The sequence below is a fragment of the Anoplophora glabripennis genome, unplaced genomic scaffold (genome assembly GCF_000390285.2).
Source record: "Anoplophora glabripennis isolate ALB-LARVAE unplaced genomic scaffold, Agla_2.0 scaffold175, whole genome shotgun sequence".
In the NCBI taxonomy this organism is placed as follows: Eukaryota; Metazoa; Arthropoda; class Insecta; order Coleoptera; family Cerambycidae; genus Anoplophora; species Anoplophora glabripennis.
The window spans coordinates 266,660-287,563 of record NW_019416926.1 but is presented as its reverse complement, the minus strand read 5'-3'; the positions used below and the strand labels follow the sequence as shown (position 1 = coordinate 287,563).

Below are 20,904 nucleotides of genomic sequence, written 5' to 3'. Positions count from 1 at the left end.
GAGCTAAAAAATATTGTTAGAAGTGTGGAGATTTTAACCACTTCCAAAAAACCTGTAAAAATTTTATATGCTCTAAATACTCTCTTAATAATGGTATTGAAATCTAATCTCTAATCCAAAATGTATAAATGTTAAAATTACTGATCTTAATATAATATGAGATGCAAGTAAACGCTCTGTTTATAAAAAATATTAGGACATCTCAAATTATCAGATATCTAAATAGCAATTATATGAATACGAATACCTACTCATACTTTGCTAAACTATAGTAAAAAAAGTATCTTGCAATTTTTCCAATCCTGTCAGAGCTTCACAGAAAATTCGATTTTTTATTTTCCATTAAATGTTGTGTACGGTCACATTCTTATTGAAAAATGCGACAATGACATTTGAACTGTTTTAAGAAAGAAATCAAAAAAGAAATTGTTCAAAGCGCCCTCCATTTTCATTTAAGACCGCCGTTTTATAGACAAGAAATCGCACTTTTGGTAAGACAGCGATGGCACCTGATAGATAGAAGAAAATCCATCCAGGAAGTGGCGGTCTCTACTAGCGTAATGCCAAACTAGAACAAATTCGTAATACCACATAGCAATGGAGGTAAAGATTTCTTTAATCGGTAACTATATATTCTCAGGATATTGGCAAGCCTTTTATCGTCGCATTAAGGGAAATATGTGCAATGAACAAGAATTGTCAGATAATTTTAATATTTGCACAAAAAAATATAATATGACAACCTACAGTCTTTTAATAAAATATTCGATGTGGAAACACAGGAATACTATACTTGATACTATCAAAAATTTAAACATTTATTACCAAACAACTTGTTTTTGACAAAAACTTCAAATTCCCCAGATTCTGAGCATGTCGAATGCAAAATAATAATTAGATGATCATTTTATACCCTTAATGTTCTACTTATATATTTTAATTTCATTGAACAGGCTGGCAAATAACAATAAGTACTAACTTACTATATTTGTGATTATGTTGAAAGTATGGAACCATTGTGGTAAAGACAATTTTAATGATTTTGAATAACAATACAACTGTATTCCAGACAATTAAAATGTACAGAAATATTTCATTATTTTTCTTAAAAATATATAAATAAAATATGTTATGAATTATAATTAATGAAGCATTAAACACCCTGAACCTATTAGGAAACATAAAATAGGAGGAAAATAGAAATTAAAAAAAAAACAAAATAGTTTATTAGATCCTTTGGTAAATATTTTCATAATTTATTAATTGTAGTTCATTATTCATTTCATATTTATTTCAAAATTGTTCCAATCGTTTTCACCGGCCGGCAGAGCAGTTTTTTGTTGCAAATACTTGTAGCCTAAGAGCTGGCGTGATTTTTCATTTGTACCAAAGGATAAGCACATTAATGTTGAAATATAGTTTAAAGTGAACAAATATCGCTGTCTGCCGTTGCAAACCGGCAGCGTTTGGCTGGGGCGGCTACTCAAACTTGTTTTTTTTTTCAAAAACTCCATGATCCGTAGCACCTGAGTTCGGGGAGTGGATGGCCGAAGGTGCCATCCACGGAATTCTAACCCCAAGCTCGGTGACAAGTCGGAAACCGTAATCGGACGTATAGGATTCCCCTGACCCTTCCAGATGGTATGAAGAGTGATTATGGGTGGTCCATAGCGTGGTAACTCGGGTAATCTATTCGTATCTATGGGTGCGCCCTGAGGGGTGCTCGAGGCGGTATCTGTAACTCGTGTATCAGCTGATCTCAGCGTATAGAGCATTGTGACTGCGCCGTGCTGCGTACTTCCACGAGCTACCGCCTTCGGCCCCTCGGACTCTCCACGGAGCATCGAGATAGGGTTGGGTACGGAGATTTCCTCGTTCACTTGGAGTGTCGGGAGATCATTCGCCGGCAAACAAGCGTGAGGGCAGCCCGTGATACCGCTGGCTTCTCCGTACATTGATGACGAGGTCTTGTCCAGCTCAATCTTCACCAGATTGTCACGATCTAATTTATTGTATGTGTCTTCGAGAACACCAGTCCTCGTAGCCCTGGAGGTTGTATCGGAGGGATCCATCCTATCCCGTCCGATAATGTCAGAGTAAGCTTTGCTCTGAAAGTCTAGTTGATGCACTGATTCTACAGAAAAGGTCTCTCGAGGGAGCCTTGGAAGCGGGTCTGCTTCTAATTTAGAGTACGCCGCTAAAGTAACGGACGTACTATGACCTTGGGCGCCTAGGCCTCAAAGGTGATACCTGTCGAGCGAATACTGCCTCGAAGGTTTGTATGAACGGGCGGTCTCCTCTGTGAGAGCCGATGTAGCTGTGAGCTATGAATGTGCGGGCCACGGGACTCAACGAAGTGGCCGTAAATTGCCGCGTATGGCGGCAGGTGGGGCGAAGCCCTAGAGGCAACGTGGGACGGGGGCCCCGGGTGGGGCAAAGCCCTAGGGGCCGGCCCTGCTGCACACCTGTAATTAACACCTGTCGGCGGCATCCTTTGATCTTTGCCGACAAGGGCCAAATTTTTGGGAATTAGGTAAAAACACAAGTTTCAATTTTCCCACGGTCCTAGAAATTTTCCCAGGCTCAGGTGCCCTATTACCTACTGGTAGGATTGCCTCGACGACAGACCTCGTTGGAGGTTTGGCCGATGAAAGTTGCCTGCTATCTCGAAGTACGGGTCTCAACGGAGCCGGTACGGTTGTGATAGAGTCTTCGTCGGAGGTGGTTAGCCCCGGACGGTATGGCAGATCTCGAAAGAGCCTGAATGCACCTCGATTGCGATGCGGATTCTCGACAGAGCCGCTATCGAATCGGGTCTTCGCCGGAGGTGGGCTTCCTCGGATGGAATGTCTCGTGAAGCGAGTAGTGAGCACTAAGCATTATGATACCTCGTAAGTCTTCGTCGGAGGTAGGCAGCCTCGACGGAATCTCGAGAAGCGAGCCTGAGAGCTTTGAGCTCCAAATGTCTTGAGTTTGTTGCACAGGGTTTTTCACATCAAACCGCGGGAGCTATGTTAAAAGGACTTTATTAAACTGTGTAAAGGACAATAAGATTTACTTCATTAACATAGACAAGATTTATCATAGAAAATAATAATATAATTTTATGCCTCGGATCGCTTTATTTCTCGCTATGTACTTCCACTGAAGAACTGCAAAAGCCGCGGGTGGACGTTCGATCGCTCTTCAGAAAGTGGCTAGCTTTGCATACTTTTGGCGGAGCGCTCTCGTTCTCCCCGCCAAAGTGGCCCATTAAAATCCGCCCATCGTCGGGATCGATTCTCGTTCACCTCTGGCCTCTTTGGATAATTAATGTCGGCATCGGGATGGCGATCACTCGGGTCGGCATTGCGATGTCACCCACCGGCCAGAAGGCCCTCGAAATGGGGAAATTTTGGTTTTCCCCGATCTTAAAGAAACTCCATCCTCGGTCTCGGCTTAGGGTACCGATCATCGCATCCAACCTCCAGAGCGGTGGGACCCTCACAAGACAGTCCTTTTGGCCCAAAGACGGGAAAATTGGAAACTGAGGCGAAAGTTTTCCCGTCTTCGTAAAAAGGCTTACAGAGGTCTTAATGCTGGTTGGATCTCGTTCAAAATTAATATGGTGATACACGGCATGGAGTAGTGTTTTTTGGTTTCGGCCGAGATCGTGCGGAAACTAGGAAAGCGTAGAATCCTGTTTTGGATTAGCTGGCCGTTAGACGTCGCACGATTCGGTTCGAATTTGGATATGTTGGCGACAGAGAGAAGCTCTACTGTGGTTCTGGGGTTCGGCCGAGATCGTATGAGCAGAACGGCTGAAAACGGGAAAGCGTAAAATCCACGTTTCACCGTATAACGGCGTTGTGGCTCATACGATTCGGACGAAACTTTAATACGGTAATGCCAGCCATTGTAGGAATGCTGCACTAAATTTTGGCCCAGATCGCTCGAGTGATTAGAATGTTATTGGCGACAACGTCCTTGGACCCAATGGAAACATCGGTAAATTCCTTGATGGTCATTTCCAACTATCTTCCTGGAACGCGCGTCAGCAGGTTGCGGTCGTCGCTGCGGTGGTTACTGAGCGCGTTAGTGGCAGACTCGAGCGAGATAGGCCGCGTCGTCGGAAAATGGGAAAGGTAGGCGAAACCCGATGTTCCACGGAGCTGTCTCTGGAGCTATTGGTCTAATTTTGGATGCCGACGTGCCCGCTGTGATGCGGAATCGGTGTTGGGATGCTTCGTCGGCATCGGTTTCGATAACGGAATTTATGCCGTGGTGTAATTTCGGATCGCTTGGCACGGCTACGGCGACTGGATCTTCGACCGTGGTGGCTTTTTTGATTTGCCCGAAAAAGAAGGCGAAGTATCGTATTCTCGCATCTTCTCTCTACACCAGGAAAATTAGCGAAATTAAAAGAGAAACACGAAAAAGTCCTATCCGCTAGATTATTGTAAAATTGTCTAAAGGAACATAATACAAGACGTCTCTCGTCTCGTGAGTCAAAAACTTTTATTAGCTAACTTTTCTATTTAAACAAATAAGTGAGGAAAACAGTTTTTTCACTTTGCAGGGAAAACCATCAATTTTAGCGAAAAGTGACTCTCAGACAGCTTATAGGGAGTAAAATTATCTACAAAATGAGACTGGTTAAATTAAAATCGGTTAATAAACAAAAAAGTTATTGCAAAAAAACAAGAAAAGTGCCCATTTTTTCATTTGTTTATAACTATCGCATTTATTGTTAAAATTTTATAAAACCTATGACAAGTTGAGGGTTTTGTCATACTTTAAAAGTGTGCCAAAAGTGGGCGCTGTAGGTGCAATAGTTTTCGCACAATTCTATTTGTTTATAGCGGAGGCTCCAAAAGATATGAACTTTAAGCCTATGTATAGGCGTTAATTTTCAATCAAACATGATTCTGAAAGCGTCATTGTAATCTTAAAGACGCAATTAAGCGGCCTATTAAAAAATATCACCCTTTTTTTGACATTTGCGTGAGCAGGGGCGGCGGAGGATTGATTTGGGGGGTGGAAAAGTTATGAAAAATTGTATCATTGGGATTTCTGGCGAAAGTTGACGTCAGACAAAAAAGTATCCAATACAAAAGTCGTAGATCATGCAAAAATCTACAACTTTAGAGCTGTAGTGGTCATTTTTTAACATAACCTCAAAATTTCCGAGAAAAATGCGAAAAACAGGTTTTTTCTGGTTTTTCGTTTTTTATTTCTCATTTCCGCAAAAATAATTTAATTGTGACGAAACATGGTGAAAGTATACCTTTCTCTGTTCTAAATAACCTCCAATTTTTTAGATAAAAAAATCAAGAAATTTCTGATATTGGTTTTTTTCGGCCTGAAACACTTTCTTTTCAAAGATAAATTCTACTTAAAAAAAATCGTACAGAATTCTGCCGGTAATATTTTTTTTCGTTTTGACATACCTTTTGGTGAAATAAAAAAAATTGTAATCACAGTTCAAAAACATGCTCAAAAATGCAAAAATGTAAAAAATTACTTGCAGCAATGAATTTGCCAGTAATTGTTAATAATTTGTTTAAATTAAAAAAAAATCAAAAACTGATTACACTTCAACTGTACGGACAAAATACAAAAAAAATTGTCTCATTGTTTGACCCAAAACTATTTTTGTACAGTATTGCTATAAACATAAGTCGAATAGTGAATAAATAAAATAAATAATATTTTTTTTTCCGAAGGATCAAGTAGTGTATTTATTTTTTTTTAAAGTTTGATGAATTCATAGATATACAGTGTGTCCAAGATAAGGATGGGATAGGCATTAGGATCTAGGAAACGGTAAGAGATACGGGGTGGCTCATATTAGAAAAAAGTGTGTTTTTTATACCTAACAATATGCTGTTTAGAAAGTTTTAAAATTCCGGGTAGTTCCGGAGATATCCGGAAAAACCCGAAATTTTACAAAATTGTTTAATTTTTTCTGGCTTTATTTGAAAACGAATTTTAAAATAAATTACATATTTACAATGCCACTTTTTTCGCTCTATACAATGGCGTCAACATTTTTGCAATCCGACGTTTCGTCTTCGAGGGGCCATCATAGGATTATTTTTTTTTAAATACGTCGCTGCTATTTTTATGACAAAATCTAGTCATTTTTAATTCTGAATTAGAGGGTATATTATTGTAATCGCTTAAAAAGTTTTTAGCATGATTTAGCTAGAATTTAAAATTAGTACGGCTCTCAACGCTTTAAAATATCTATTGGATGAAGTCATAACAGTATAAAAGTCAATACCGCACAAAATATCCAACAATTTTTTACTACTATTAGCAATACTAATTAGAAATAATAAAATATTTCATAAATTCGTATTATTTTTTTATTAGGTACAACTTTTTAAATTATGGATTAAAAAAAAATTGTTGGATATTTTGTACTGTACTGACTTATTCTGTCCTCTCTCTCTCTCTCTCTCCTCCAATAGATACAGGTATTTTGAAATCGATCAGAGCCGTACTCAGAAAAAAATTTTAATGATAGCTAAAAACCTTTTTAAGCGATTACAATAGTAATATCATCTAATACAGAATTAAATATGACTAGATTTTGTCATAAAAATAGCGCGATATATTTAAAAAAATTAAACTGATGATGGACCCTGGAAGACGAAACGTCGGATTGCAAAAATGTTGATGCCATTCATTGGATAGAGCGAAAAAGTGGCAATGTAAATATGCAATTTATAAAATTCATTTTCAAATAAAACCAGAAAAAAATAAAAGGATTTTGCAATATTTCGGGTTTTCGGATTTCGCGTCAACAGTAGACTTTGCTGTTAATACTTTGTATTGCTGAAATCAAGTAATTTTTTATTTTTTTATTGCATTTTTGAGTATGTTTTTGAACTGTGATTACAGATTTTTTTATTTCACCAGAAAGTATATGTTAAAACGAAAAAAATGATTACCGGCAGAACTCTGTACGATGATTTAAATAAAATAAAAACTTCTTGATTTTTTTATCTAAAAAAGTTGAGGTTATTTAAGACAGAGAAAGGTATACTTTCACCAAGTTTCGTCAAAATCAGGAAAAAAACTGTTTTTCGCATTTTTCTCGAAAGTTTTGAGGTTATGTTAAAAAATTACCTCTACAAAAGTTATAGATTTTTGCATGATTTCCACTTATAAAAGTCCAGGTAACAATTTTTTTTCTCCAAGTGTAATTTGGTTGGACTACTAGGAATACGACAGGTTCCGCCGTAAATATCGTAACGGTCTGTGAGTACAAGCGAGATGGGTTCAGGCTTGTAAACGCGCAGGGAGAAGGATATATTTTTCAATTTAATACATTGTACCAATGTTTAGTGGCTCTGTAAATAGATTTATAAGAAAATAAATATAAGCAAACATATATTTTATTGAAACTTAACATTCAGTAATAAGAAAGCTAAACATTATACACTTTGAAATAATAAATATGAAAATTTTGTCGCTTTATTTTAATCGGAAGTGTTTCATTCTTTTATAATGGCGTGTCTATAAACTTGTCATGCTGTATTTTTTAACTTATATTCGTCTATCTGAAATAAGTTAAAATTTATACCATTACGGAAGCCATACTTCCAGCGTGTGTATTTTTTTCTAAATTTTGACACAATTAACGTTCATTAAAAGATCATCATAAAATTTTAGTCGTCGGCTAAAATTTACCCCTATTTTTTACTTGTCGAAATTTTCAAATTCAGATGCCAACATACATATGATAGATCTTCATTTCCTTTCCTTTAAAAGATTATTTCTTTGGATAAAATGCTCCGTTTCCGAGAAAAACGGATTTAAGCAATTCATTACATTACCTTAATAAAATTCAAAAAATTTGTCTTGAATGGTTAAAATGGGCACATGTTCCATTATGAATTTTCATATGTCATCATATCAATATACAGTGTAATAAATAACATAAAAAGTGCTTAGAAAAGTTTGTTGTTTGGGTAAAATTTGTCCCAAATTTTTTACATGTTGCTATTTGTTGCAATAAAATTTAATTGATCTGAGTTTTCTATGAAAAAATGGTGATATTGTTTTGATCTGAATTTGAAAATTTCGCCAAGCAAATAAATAAGGGGCAAATTTTAACCGACGACCCCCCAATTGAGACACCCCTGATTAAATTTTTGAAAAATTTTATGATGATCGACTTTTAAGAGCGTTCATGGAGTCAAAATTCATAACTTTCAACCCGTTTCGAAAATATAAAAAAAAATAAATTTTTTGTGGCCCCTTTTAGGGGGTGTAGCTCCTTAGGAAACATTTCTCGACCAATGTTTATTTGAAAAAATATTCTTATTTTTGGCAATATAATCAAGTGGTAAATTATTGGACACTAATTTTGAGACAACCTGTATATAAGAAAACTCCACATTAGATTTAATATTTCATCAAAAATGTTAATTATAATGTTAAGCAATATTAGTATACAACGCATGCTCGTTAATCTGCCGCCAGGTTTTTTTGAATGCCACGAAAATAAAAAGCTTTATTAGGCCGTATTGATAAAATAAACAATGTTTAGAAAAAAATACACACGCTGGAAGTATGACTTTCGTATAGTCTGTTTGGAAATGAGAGAGAGTAATAAAACCCCGAGATAAGAACCGGCCATGGGCGTGGTAATATTTCGTTTCAGGTAATTATCGAGTAACACTAATGCTAACAGGTAATGGGTGTACATTAGTATATTTTACTGGATACATCATAGGGCAGGAGCCAGTGTATTGTGACAGATCAATCCAGTCTTAGAGCTGAATATACGAAGACGTGCTAGTGCAGTAGAGTAAAATTCGACTTGTGTTTAGTGACTATTGTGCCAGTGGATATAATATTGTTTGGGTAAAATGTCGAGCTTATCAGATTACGTACCTGCTAAACGCGTGAAAAGATGTGCGCTGTCTCAGAATGAGAAGATTATTATATTAAATGTATTTAATGCATTGAAACACCAAAATCCTACCAACAGTGTTGACGACATCGTGGAAAAGTGTTCCAAAATGACAGGGATTGGAAAATCGACTATCTACAGACTTTTAAAGGAAACAAAAAATGAACAAGATACTGTAAATCCCCCAAAATCATCTACAGGGAGGTCAAAAGTCGTTATAGATGATTTCTTCAAAAATGTCATTCGCAGAAAAGTACACTCATTTTATTTTAAAAAAGAAATACCAACGCTAAACAAAATTTTAAGTGAACTTTCAGAGGACAACGATTTGCCAAAAATCAGTAGAAGCAAATTATGGGCCGTCTTACGAGAGTTGAATTTTTGCTGGGAAAAGCAGAACAGGAAGTCAGTTCTTATCGATAAAGATGAAATTATTTGTTGGCGAAGATCCTACTTAAGATCAATTAGAAAATTCCGTGACGAAGGGAGGAATATTTATTATCTAGACGAAACTTGGGTCAACGAGGGATATACTGTAACAAAAGTATGGCAAGATAAAAATGTAAAAAGTTTTCGACAAGCATTTTTGGATGGACTTTCAACAGGGTTCAAGGCACCTTCAGGTAAAGGGCGAAGATTAATAGTGACACATATAGGTAGTGCCAGTGGTTTTGTAGATGGCGGTTTACTTTTATTTGAATCTAAAAATACAGGTGACTATCACGAAGACATGAACGCAGATGTTTTCGAAGAGTATTTTACACAGATGTTGGATCTTATTCCTCCGGGGTCTGTAATTGTCATGGATAATGCCAGTTACCATTCACGGCAGACCGAGCGGACGCCTACGACTGCTTGGAGGAAAGCCGATATAATTCAATGGTTATCCGGAAAAAACATTTCTTTTGAAACAAATATGGTGAAAAAGGAACTTTTGACACTTGTCAATCTTAATAAAGATCAGAAAAAATATGTTATCGATGAAATGGCAACAAATCGCCAAATAACGGTACTACGGTTACCACCTTATCACTGTGAACTTAACCCAATCGAATTAGTCTGGGCGCAGGTAAAAGGAGATGTAGCGCGAAATAATACGACGTTTAAATTAAGTGACGTGAAAATTTTGTTAAAAAATTCCTTGGAACGAGTAACTGCAGATAACTGGCAAAGATGTATACATCATGTACAAAAAGAAGAGGAGAAAATGTGGGAACTCGATAATTTAATTGACGTTACTGTGGAACCTATCGTTATCAATCTAGGAGACGAAGATAATTCATCAGAATATTCAGAGGATGAATTTTAATATACCTACTTTTTTATTTTCTTTATTGTACATTTATACAACACTACATTTACTCACCATAATTTGAATTTTCAAAATACATATATTTTTGTGTGGAATAAAAGTCTATTCATTAAATTTAAATAAATATTTTGATAATAATATTGAATAATTTTATTTGAATTACTAAAAACCCTCTTAACCCGGTTATGATGCTTAAAGTAGCCTCATGTTTTGAAATGCTGTTTTTATATTGTTTACTTATAAGAGAAATGGACCGGGAAATTGAAGCGACTTAGACAAAGACGGATTGTCGGAGATTAAATTTTAGCTACCTACAGCTAGCTACAATTTAGTACAACCCGGTCACACAAAGTTTTTTTAAAAGTACACCCATAATACATAATATAAAAATATTGAATATAAGCACCAGTACTACATTTATTTACGATTTGCATACATAATAAGCTTTTATTACTGTCTTTTATTTCTAAACAGACTATAGTGGTATAAGTTTTAACTTATTTTAGATAGACGATTATAAATTAAAAAATGCAGCATGACAAGTTTATAGACACGCCATTAGAAAAGAATGAAATGTGTATACACTTCCGATTAATATTTTACAATAAGTGTCCCTTATAGCGGCAAAATTTTCATATTTTTTATTTCAGAATGTATAATGTTTAGTTTACTTATTACTGAATGTTAAGTTTTCAATAAAATATATGTTTACTTATATTTATTTTCATACAAATTTATTCACAGAGCCATTAATCATGTGTCCAATGTCTTCGTCCCCTGTGCGTTTGCAAGCCTGAACCCATCTCGCTTGCAGTCACAGACCATTACGATGTTTAAGGCGGAATCCTTTTATTGGTTGTAATTAAGAAATGCTACCGACTTTTTTGTCTGCCATTTCACTTTTGTGGTCAAATTGTATTCCTAAAATCAAAATTCATAGTCTGCACGTGGTACAAATCAAGGAGTTTTTGAAGAAAAAAAAAAACAAATTTGATTAGCTGCCTCCGGCCAAACGCTGTCGGTTTGCAACGACAGACGTAGCGATATTTAATTTGTTCACTTTAAACCAAATTTCAACATTAATGTGCTTATCTTTTGGTACAGATCGAAAAAAAATCACGCCAGCTCTTAGGCTAGCATCTCTGGTCGAAGATTAGTTATCCGTTTCACAAGTTTTGAGTTTCACCGAACTACTTGTATCACACCGTTCTACTAAAACAATAATTATTGTGATATTTTTCTGTTGTAATAATTATACAGAAATATCACACAAAAAAGTACGAAATTCTGATGCTATACAATCGTTATTAATTAGGCATATAATTAAACACAGTTACAGTAAAACCAAAAATAACTGTACCCAAAATCTAACTGGTATAATCAAATAAGACACATATTTATAAAATATTTGTAATTAGTAAGTCATCATTTCATTTGTTCGCAGCATATTTGCCTCCAGTTGTCACAATTTATTTATATTATTTATTAACAAATATGTCAGCTCCTTGACCTATATTAATAATAAGTACTCTGTCATAAAAACATGTCATTTGTTTTAACACATTTAAAAACACTTTACCGGAGGCATGCCGGCGAGTTGTATCTGTGCACCTGCACTTTCCGTATTCCTTCGTATGTATGTACCTATTTCATCGTGACGATGCGAACACGAATCATTTGCTTTAAAAATTATAAATCAATCATTTTTAAACAGAGGCTAATTATAAACATTTGATTTAAAAACTAATAAGACATACAATCAGAAAAATTAAATTGTAAAAAATATTTTCAAGAAATCTTAGGGGAACTCATTTGGCTTCCTTCTCAAGAAAAATGTAATAATAACATGAAGTCACTCTTCAACAAGCAATAGTAATCATTACATAGAAAATTCTGTGTTTAGAATTATGGTTTCTAAAATTATAATGGATCTAAAAACTAGTAAAACATACAAAAATCAAATTGTGAAAAATATCTTAAAGAAATCTTAGGGAGTGACTTCCCCGCTTCTAAAAAACTACCACTGTGTAAGAAATTATAATTATCTTATCACGCTCCATTTTAGTTTAGACAGTCTGACTGTTACCGAATGGCATTTGCCTAATTCTTTCTTCTCTAGTAATTTTCTGACCGATTGTATTATCTGGACTATCATCAAAATATGTGCATTACTGTAATTTATTTGTGTTTATAGCTCTTTTTACTATTAGACTAATTATTAGTTGTCAGAATTGTAATTACTATTTAACAGTATTCGTAAGAACTCGGAATGACAGTTTTATTATTACGATATTTACGTGCAAAGCTTAATATTCCCATTTAAACAAGCATTGCCATCGCATTCTTTTATATTATCTAAAATCGGCGCAAATACAACTCAAACATATTGAAGTTAGTCCGACTCTGGTTCGGCAAAAAATACTTTAGAACGACAACTGTGACTATCGCCCTTATTTCGACAGTATCCAAACTATAAAAATGTTGAAATACTAATAATAATATAAAACATCAGAACATGTACTTTTCCTGTTTTGTCCAATTAGTCCAAGAGCTACGTGTGGACTGCACTGATCGACTATAGTAATGATTTTTTGCTAAAAGTTTCTTATCACATTGACAAAGCCAGAGCCCATTAGTCAGAAGTCGCTCTAGAGGCGGAGAGCGTGGGCGGGCGGTTAAATGCGAGAAGTTTTGTCAATAAAAAAATAATCGAATAGTCATGAAAATTGGTACACTTATAAATTTTAAATAGATAAACATATAAAAAATATCGTCAGAAGGCTAGGTGGTGGCTTAAGTGCTCTCAGAAGCGATAAAGTAGTAAATTGTGAATTGAAAAATAAATCGCACTATATAGTTCTGACATTTTGTTTATAGTTAGTTTATAACGCAAATAGACTATCTGTAAAGTTACAGAAGTTAAAAGTGAGGCTAATAGCCAAAAAAACATTATTTATCAGCGCGCGTGCAAATTTTACCGTGGTTGCTACGCCCGGCGTTTTTGATCTTTTATTATTAATAAATGATTAAGTATAGTTCTGGCATTTTACGTAGCCAATCTTTATATTATATATGTTTGTTATAACGAAACAACAGAAGTTTACTCAGAGGTTAAGACTATGCCAGAGCTACATAAGTTTAAGTGCAATCGAATAAATTGCTATATTTTTTTTTATTTGGTAATGTTTGTTTTCACAATGGTTTTAAATTGGTTTTTCTACCGAAATACACACAGTGCACTTTACTCTGAATCGCAATCTGATGATTCGTCCTGAGTACCATCATCGCTGCTGTACTCTACATCTGACATTTTTTTTGTCATTGTAACTGCAACTGAAAACACACTTTAACATTCGCTCTTGTTGGTGACTTAAAAATTTATTAATACACGAAAAATCTAATGCACAAGCAGTCAACGCTGTTAGAGCTGTGACTGGAGCGAAAATCAGAAGCGAGTTGTCGCTTGGTTACTATTTTGAAAGCCAGGCCAGAACAACGGTCTGACTACACAGGCCGACAAAAAAAATCCTGTGCTTTTAAGACGTGAACCTACCCCTTCTTTAGTAAAATTTTCCGCTGAATCCGAAAATGATAAGAAACAATTCTGACATGTGGATTCCCGACCACATACCCTTAATCCCAAAAATTAAAAATATCCAAACTAGTCATCCAACCTCTTTAGTAAAATTTTCCACTGATTCTGAAAATGAAAAAAATAAAAATTTATGGACTCTCCCTCACACACCCTCAATTCCCCCCAAAAATTCAAACTGGCCATCTTCCTTTAGTAAAATTCGCTAAATCCGAAAATTGCAAAAAATTGTTTGGACGTGAGGGATCCCCCCCTGCTCATCCGTATCTCCCACTTGCTTCTTTCAAAAATAAAAATAAATACAAATCAGACGTGGCAACCGTTATAACTTTTATAAAATCTGTCGGTAAAACCAAAACTAAATAATATTGATGCACTAAGTTTCCTTTAACCTATCTTAAAGTTACTTAAGAGCTTGAAACATTTTGGAAAATAGTAAGCTTTTAATGAAAAATTTCAATGCTAGGATGTTAACCGTAATTTGAAAATGCTAACTGGAGGTGAGGTTAAGTGTACGAGCAAAGGGAGATTTTAGTTTTATCGACGGATTTTATAAAAGTTATAACGGTTGCCACGTTTGATTTGTATTTATTTTTATTTTTGAAAGAAGAAAGTGAGAGATACAAATAAGTAGAGGGATCCCTCACGTCCAAACAATTTTTTTGTCATTTTCGGATTCAGCGAATTTTACTAAATATAAGTAGATTGTATGACCAGTTTAGATTTTTTGCATTTTTAGGGGGAATTGAGGGTGTGGGGGGAATCCATACGTCAGAACTTTTTTTCATCAATTTCGGATTCAGCGGAAAATTTTACTAAGGATAGGTAGGGTCATGTCGCAAAAACAAACAATTTTTTTGTCGGCCCGTGCTATCGTCTTGCGCGCTGTATTTAACCTCTGACTAAACTTCTGTTGTTTCGTTATAACATAAATATATATGTAAAGAGTGGCTATGTAAAATGCCTGAACTATATTTATGCATTTTTCGACAATAAAAGAATAAAAACGCCGGGCGTAGCAACCACGGCAAAATTTGCACGCGCGGTGATAAATAATGTTTTTTTGACTATTAGCCTCACTTTTAACTTCTGTAACTTTACATATAGTCTATTTGCGTTATAAACTAACAATAAACAAAATGTCAGAACTATATATTGTGATTTATTTTTCAATTAACAATTTACTACTTTATCGCTTCTGAGAGCGTTTAAGCCACCACCTAGCCTTCTGACAATATTTTTTCTATGTTTATCCATTTAAAATCTATAAGTGTACCAATTTTCATGACCATATTCGATTATTTTTTTATTGACAAAACTTTACGCGTTTAAGCGCCCGCTCACGCTCTCCGCATCTAGAGCGACTTCTGACTGATGGGCTCTGGCTTTGTCAACGTGATAAGAAACTTTTAAACAAAAAATCACCACTACAGTCGATCAGTGCAGTCCACATGTAGCTAGCTCTTCGTCTAAATTGATTTATAAAACTAAGTACTCAATAATTCTTATTCATGTGTAAATGGTGTCCTAAAAGCATTCTGCTGGGTGTGGCTATGTTTATAATACCGTACGCTTATATCTGTATGTTCAACATAGGATAAAAAATATGTTTTTTTTTCCTTAGGTACTTAAAATGTGTTGTCAGTTGTCTCACACCCTGAAGACAACTTGTATGTAGTAGTACAGTGAAGAGATATCGTTTCTAACTTATTTAGATTTCTTAAACAATTGGACAAAGGATTCATTGAAAATTGCGCATAAAAACGCCCTCCTTAAGCATTTTTCAATGTTGAAATTAACTTGACTGTGAGTCTGCCTCAACATACCCCTTTATTTATTAATTCGTCTCAGCTTCTCTGATTCGTTCAGTTTATTGTTCTATGAAGTAATGGGAAATTCATACACTTTTTGTTTCAACCTCAAATTGATAAATGGAGGGGTCTCAGATCGGATGAGCGCGGTGGCTATGAGGTTGCCTCACTTTTTTACTACAGTGTGTATAATTTGTCACGATATGCTTGTATATTTAAATGGATAATTTGGTCTGCTAGTTAACTATATCTAATATTGTTTTAGGAAATCTTCGACAATGCGTCACGAAATAATTCAAAAAAAGTTTTATTTTTGATTACCGATGGTTATTCCAGTGGGGGAGATCCGGTACCAGTAGCAGATAAATTAAAGAATAAACATGTCACGGTTTTTACTATTGGAATTGAAAGTGGAAATTATAAAGAATTATACGAATTATCATTCTCTGGTGGAGAGTCCTACAGTTACATATTAGATAGCTTTAAGGAATTAAATTCTTTAGCTAGAAGAGCACTACATACAGGTCAGTATTATAGGAACTTTTTTTATTTAAAAATCGCACTTTTTGGACTAAGATTAATGGTTAAATAATTTCTAAGCTATATTCACGTTTGAGATTTCAGATGAAGCTCTGTTTCGTCTCCATGCTAACGCGCGACAAACCTATCGTAATTATCAGATATAAAAATTATATTGTCAGCAGTGGCCGCCCATATTAGGAGTTGTTTATGAAAGTTATGTTTTTTTCGAAGAAATATTTTGGTATTGTTCCAATGAAAATTTAGCCCTCCGTCTGATTTTGTATAAGTTGCTTATCTATTGTTCATTTCGTTCGTGCGCTCAATTACGCTCTCGTGGGCAATAGAAACTTATCGCACTTATTGCACAATATACTATTAATCTACGACGGTGTCACTATGACACATTTAGCATCCCCGTTTGGATGCCATTATGGCCTTCGTAATAACACTCACAAGGAAACTACTCTAACCCTAACCCCCGATTTCCAAGATTTTTACATAGATTATAGAACATTAGAAATTAAGACTCATGTATTTTTTTTATCGGCGGAAAAACATATTTAAGGGCTGAAATCCACCCCCAAAGTTCGCCCCCCAAAACAGTTTTTTCTAAATATCTGGGATTCTAATCAATATTTTGAAATTAAACAAAATGGAAATTGCTTATAAAAAAACACAAGTGTTTGGGGGTTGCAACCCTTACTTTTTATTTCGGGAAAACTATATTTTTCAAACATTTTTTATACATACAAAATCCATATTTGCTCAATAAAAATGGTGTGCGAAAAATATCTGTACGATTAGAATTAACATTTTAAAATAAAAAGTTTTTACTTTTTCTCTAATCATAGGAATAATTTTAATTTTTTAGACTGTATTAGCGTCAACCACCATACCTCTTAACAGTTAATAAATCGACTACGAAAACAATGTGCAGTATATTGTTGGTTGAAGACCCAAGAACAATGCTATATTACATGACATTTTCCCAAAAGTATTAATCCAACTGGCTGCTTGATGCATTTTCCATTTCTATACCCCACAAAAATCGAGTATGATCTATGTTGCTTGGCTTCATCGCTATATATCTTCGTACCCATTTCCACCATATTTATTCCTTCAATGTTTTCGTAAACGGAATAATAGGTAATATGAATGCATTGTCCTTCATCTTTAACATTTTGTAAGTGCAGATTTGTCAATTCAATACGCCTGCAAGCACCTGCAAACCCCACTATCAATGCAACTTTTATCATAAAATGTGTTCTATCATCGGCTTCCAGCAAAAATTGAGTTATGTTTTCTTTTCTTAAAATCTTAGATTTTTTTACCGAAATCCTTCCAATTTTCTATTTAGAAACGCAATTAAATGGACGTCTTTACTAATATCCGTATTTCTCTTTTGAATTTATATTAGAGGAAAAACTTCTTAAAGTAGAATGATTTCATTAAACGAATAATATGCTTATACTTTTTAGACAACTTTTTTAACTACAACAGGAAAACAAACATCATAATAATGATATGTCAGACTTTTTGTTTTCCAAGAGTAACTAAACTTTTCATACGATTATTATTATTTAACACCGGCCCTTCATTGAAATGTATTATCACCATAAATAAACATAATACATACAATTATATGGCTTAGTGTGAAATAATGACAAGCCACAAATGCAAAATTGTTGGAAATTTTAAAATGTGTAAAATCAACGTTAGCTTCGTTTTCTCGGAATTTGTCTACATTAGTTACAGCAGTATAGATGTTTATGGAATGTACTTGAATAATCATCATGAATAATAATTTTCTTATAATATTCATTATGTGGCTTGTTATACTCTTGCAAAACTTGAAAATTAAAAAAGTCATATTTCAAGAAAGGGTGGCTTGTCATTGTTTCACACTAAGACTATATATACTCAGTCTCCATCGAAGATAGGGCTAAACAGTTTTGCTTTCGAGAATACCAGGCGATTGGATTAGAGGCATGAAAACACAAAAAACCGCTTACACTTTTTCTAGTTTGTCGTTCACAGTCTGCGTCGCATATACCTTGTAAAACACTTGCAACTCTTATAGTTGGAATTCTACATACTGGAGCATAACTGACTCCAGCATTAGATACTTGGAAGCCTTTAGCAAGTAATCGTGCTTTTTTCGTACCATCTTTTATTTTAAAAATCCATCTTGTTTCTATCGCTTTTTGACCTTTAGGTAACTCTACTGTTAGGAGTCCACGTTTGTAATTCTTCATGTGAATTTAATTCTTTACTTATCGCTTGTCGCCATTCTTCAGATTTACTTGCTTCTTTATATGTTTTTGGTTCTTCTTCTTCTGATGTTGCGAGTAAACAATAAGCTGAATATATTTCATAATCATCTAACTTTTTTGGTATTTTTATATTTCTTCCTGATCTAGTTGTAGTATCAACCATTGGTATATAATTTTCATCTTCGCTCAAGCTTTGGTTACTTCCCTTTTGTTCTTCTTCTGTCATTTCTTGGTCTTTTTCCACTTCAACTGTAATTCTGCTCTCTTCTCCGGGTATACTCCTATTTTCTTTTTGGCTACTTTCTTTGTTCACTTTGTATTCCATAACACTCTCATCGAATCGTACGTCTCGGCTTCTGATAACTCGTCCTTCATTTGACAGCCATAGTCTATAGCTTCCACCACAATATCCTATCATAACTGTTTTTATCGCTTTTGGATCAATCTTATTACCCTTTGGTACTAAAGTATACCATGCACGACAACCAAATACTTCAGTTTACTGAGATCATTTCTTTTATTCCATAATTTTGATGGAGTTTGTCCTCTGGGTAATGCCGATGTAGGTATTCTATTTAATTCGTATGTAGAACATTTAAGAGCTTCACCCCACAATTCTTTTGGAATGCCAGAATCTATAATTTTTGTTCTTAACATGTTTAATTATGTTCGGTTCATTCTCTCCGATTTGCCATTAGATTGGGGACTATAAGGCATTGTATACTCTAATTTTATATCTTTCCGTTTACAGAAATCTTTAAAGTTATTCGATATAAATTCTCCACCGTTATCTAGTCTAAATCTTTTCACTTTTGTATCATAGTATCTCTCTAATTCTTGAACATATTCTATCAAGTTATTTTCCGCTTCACCTTTGGCTCTTAAGGTCTTGACAACTACAAAATGTGCGTAGTCATCTAAAATTATTTGGAAGTATTTACCTCCATCAAATGTGTTAGGTGTTATCGGCCCACACATATCACTATGTATCAGTTCACCAATACCGTGTGAAATTCTTTCATTGCTTGCGAACGGAGATCGTGTGGCCTTTCCTTCTACACAAGTTGAGCATATTTTCTCAGACGATTTAATTCCAAGCTGTAGTAAAGCGTCTTTTCCAGCATGACCTAGCCTTCTATGCCAAATATCTTCATTTACTGCAACACTGCAATTCTCGTTTTGACTTGTTATACTGTCGACGTTTAATAAATACAATCCATTATATTTTTCACAAATTAAGACAAAATTTTTACCACTAATTGTAGTTTTATCTTTCTCAACTGTCATCTTATGGCCTTTAGCCGTCATTTTTTATGCAGAAAGAAGATTATGTCTTATATTTGGAACAATTAAAGCTTTAATATTTATATTTTGTCCCTGACATTTAACTTTTAATGTACCTGATTTGTTTGGCTTCAAGGTTTCACCGTTTGCGATGTTAATTGACACGTAGTTAGGTAGTGTTTTGATATCATACATATCTTTCTCTAGATACTCTTGTACAAAGTGATTACTTGCTCCAGAGTCTAAAACGAACCTAATTTTTCCTTCCATTTCATTACATATGTTTCCTGAATATAACACTATTGGTTCTTCAACTGTGTGAGCTTCATGTTTCGTATTTATTATATTTTCATCATTTTGATTTACGTAACTTCTGTTCCTTATATAATGATGACTTCTACCTCTAAAATGTCCTCTTTTTCCTCTGTATGTGCCTCTATTAGTGTCTTGATCTTTCTGGGAACGTTCTGGGCACTGTGCCCGAAAATGATATTGACTGCCACATGTATAGCACCTCTTTGTCGTTGCCTTGAACCTTACTTCATTACTTCCTTCATTCTTACTCTCTTCACGTGACTTGAAATTAATTTCTTCATCTAACAGCCTAGCTTTCACAAAATCCAATTTGACATCTGATACTGACTCTAATGGCTGATTTACATTTTGTGAAGTTAGTTAACATGTTTTTATGGTGTTAAGTGTTAAGTGTAAACAAAATGTTCACACAGTGGTAAGTGCTTCTTACAAGTTCAAAGTGTCTACTTACCTTCTTTATGGTGTAAATAACTATTAATAAAGAACAATTAAGGAGAGAACGCATTATGCAGTCGCAGTCCCGTCCCACCGCGGTCCGTTCCGGGCTGAGCTGACCGCCACCGCCATTATTCCATGGCTAGAAATTGGCCTCAATGATTTGGGATCTAGGGGGATTATCCCTCTTTATCCTGCCTCATCTCGTGTAGGCCTGGACAGCCTTCGTAGGTGGGCCCCATCCGTCGTCTACCCCGACCGCAAATGCGGCCGGTGTAGGCGCTTTGTGGGACCTCCTTTTGTCCTGGCTGGGCCCCGCCGGCTAGGGCCCTTTCTTCTGGCGCTCTTCTTGCTTCGCCGGCTCGTCTGTGTAAACCCCGGGGGTAGTGTCATGTTTATGTGTGGTATGGTTGGGTAGGGTAGTGCGGCTATGCAGCCTGGGATGCGCTTTG

General features: G+C 35.1%; 1 protein-coding gene across 1 annotated transcript in view; it reads left to right on the top strand.

The window, feature by feature from the left end:
* The window catches only part of LOC108904780 (sushi, von Willebrand factor type A, EGF and pentraxin domain-containing protein 1-like), a 74,988-nt gene that overhangs the window by 34,926 nt on the left and 19,158 nt on the right, over positions 1-20,904 (top strand). The window contains exon 4 of the mRNA XM_023455692.1: positions 15,889-16,147. Within this exon, the coding sequence (XP_023311460.1) occupies positions 15,889-16,147 (259 nt within the window). The remainder of the gene's footprint in view (positions 1-15,888; positions 16,148-20,904) is intronic.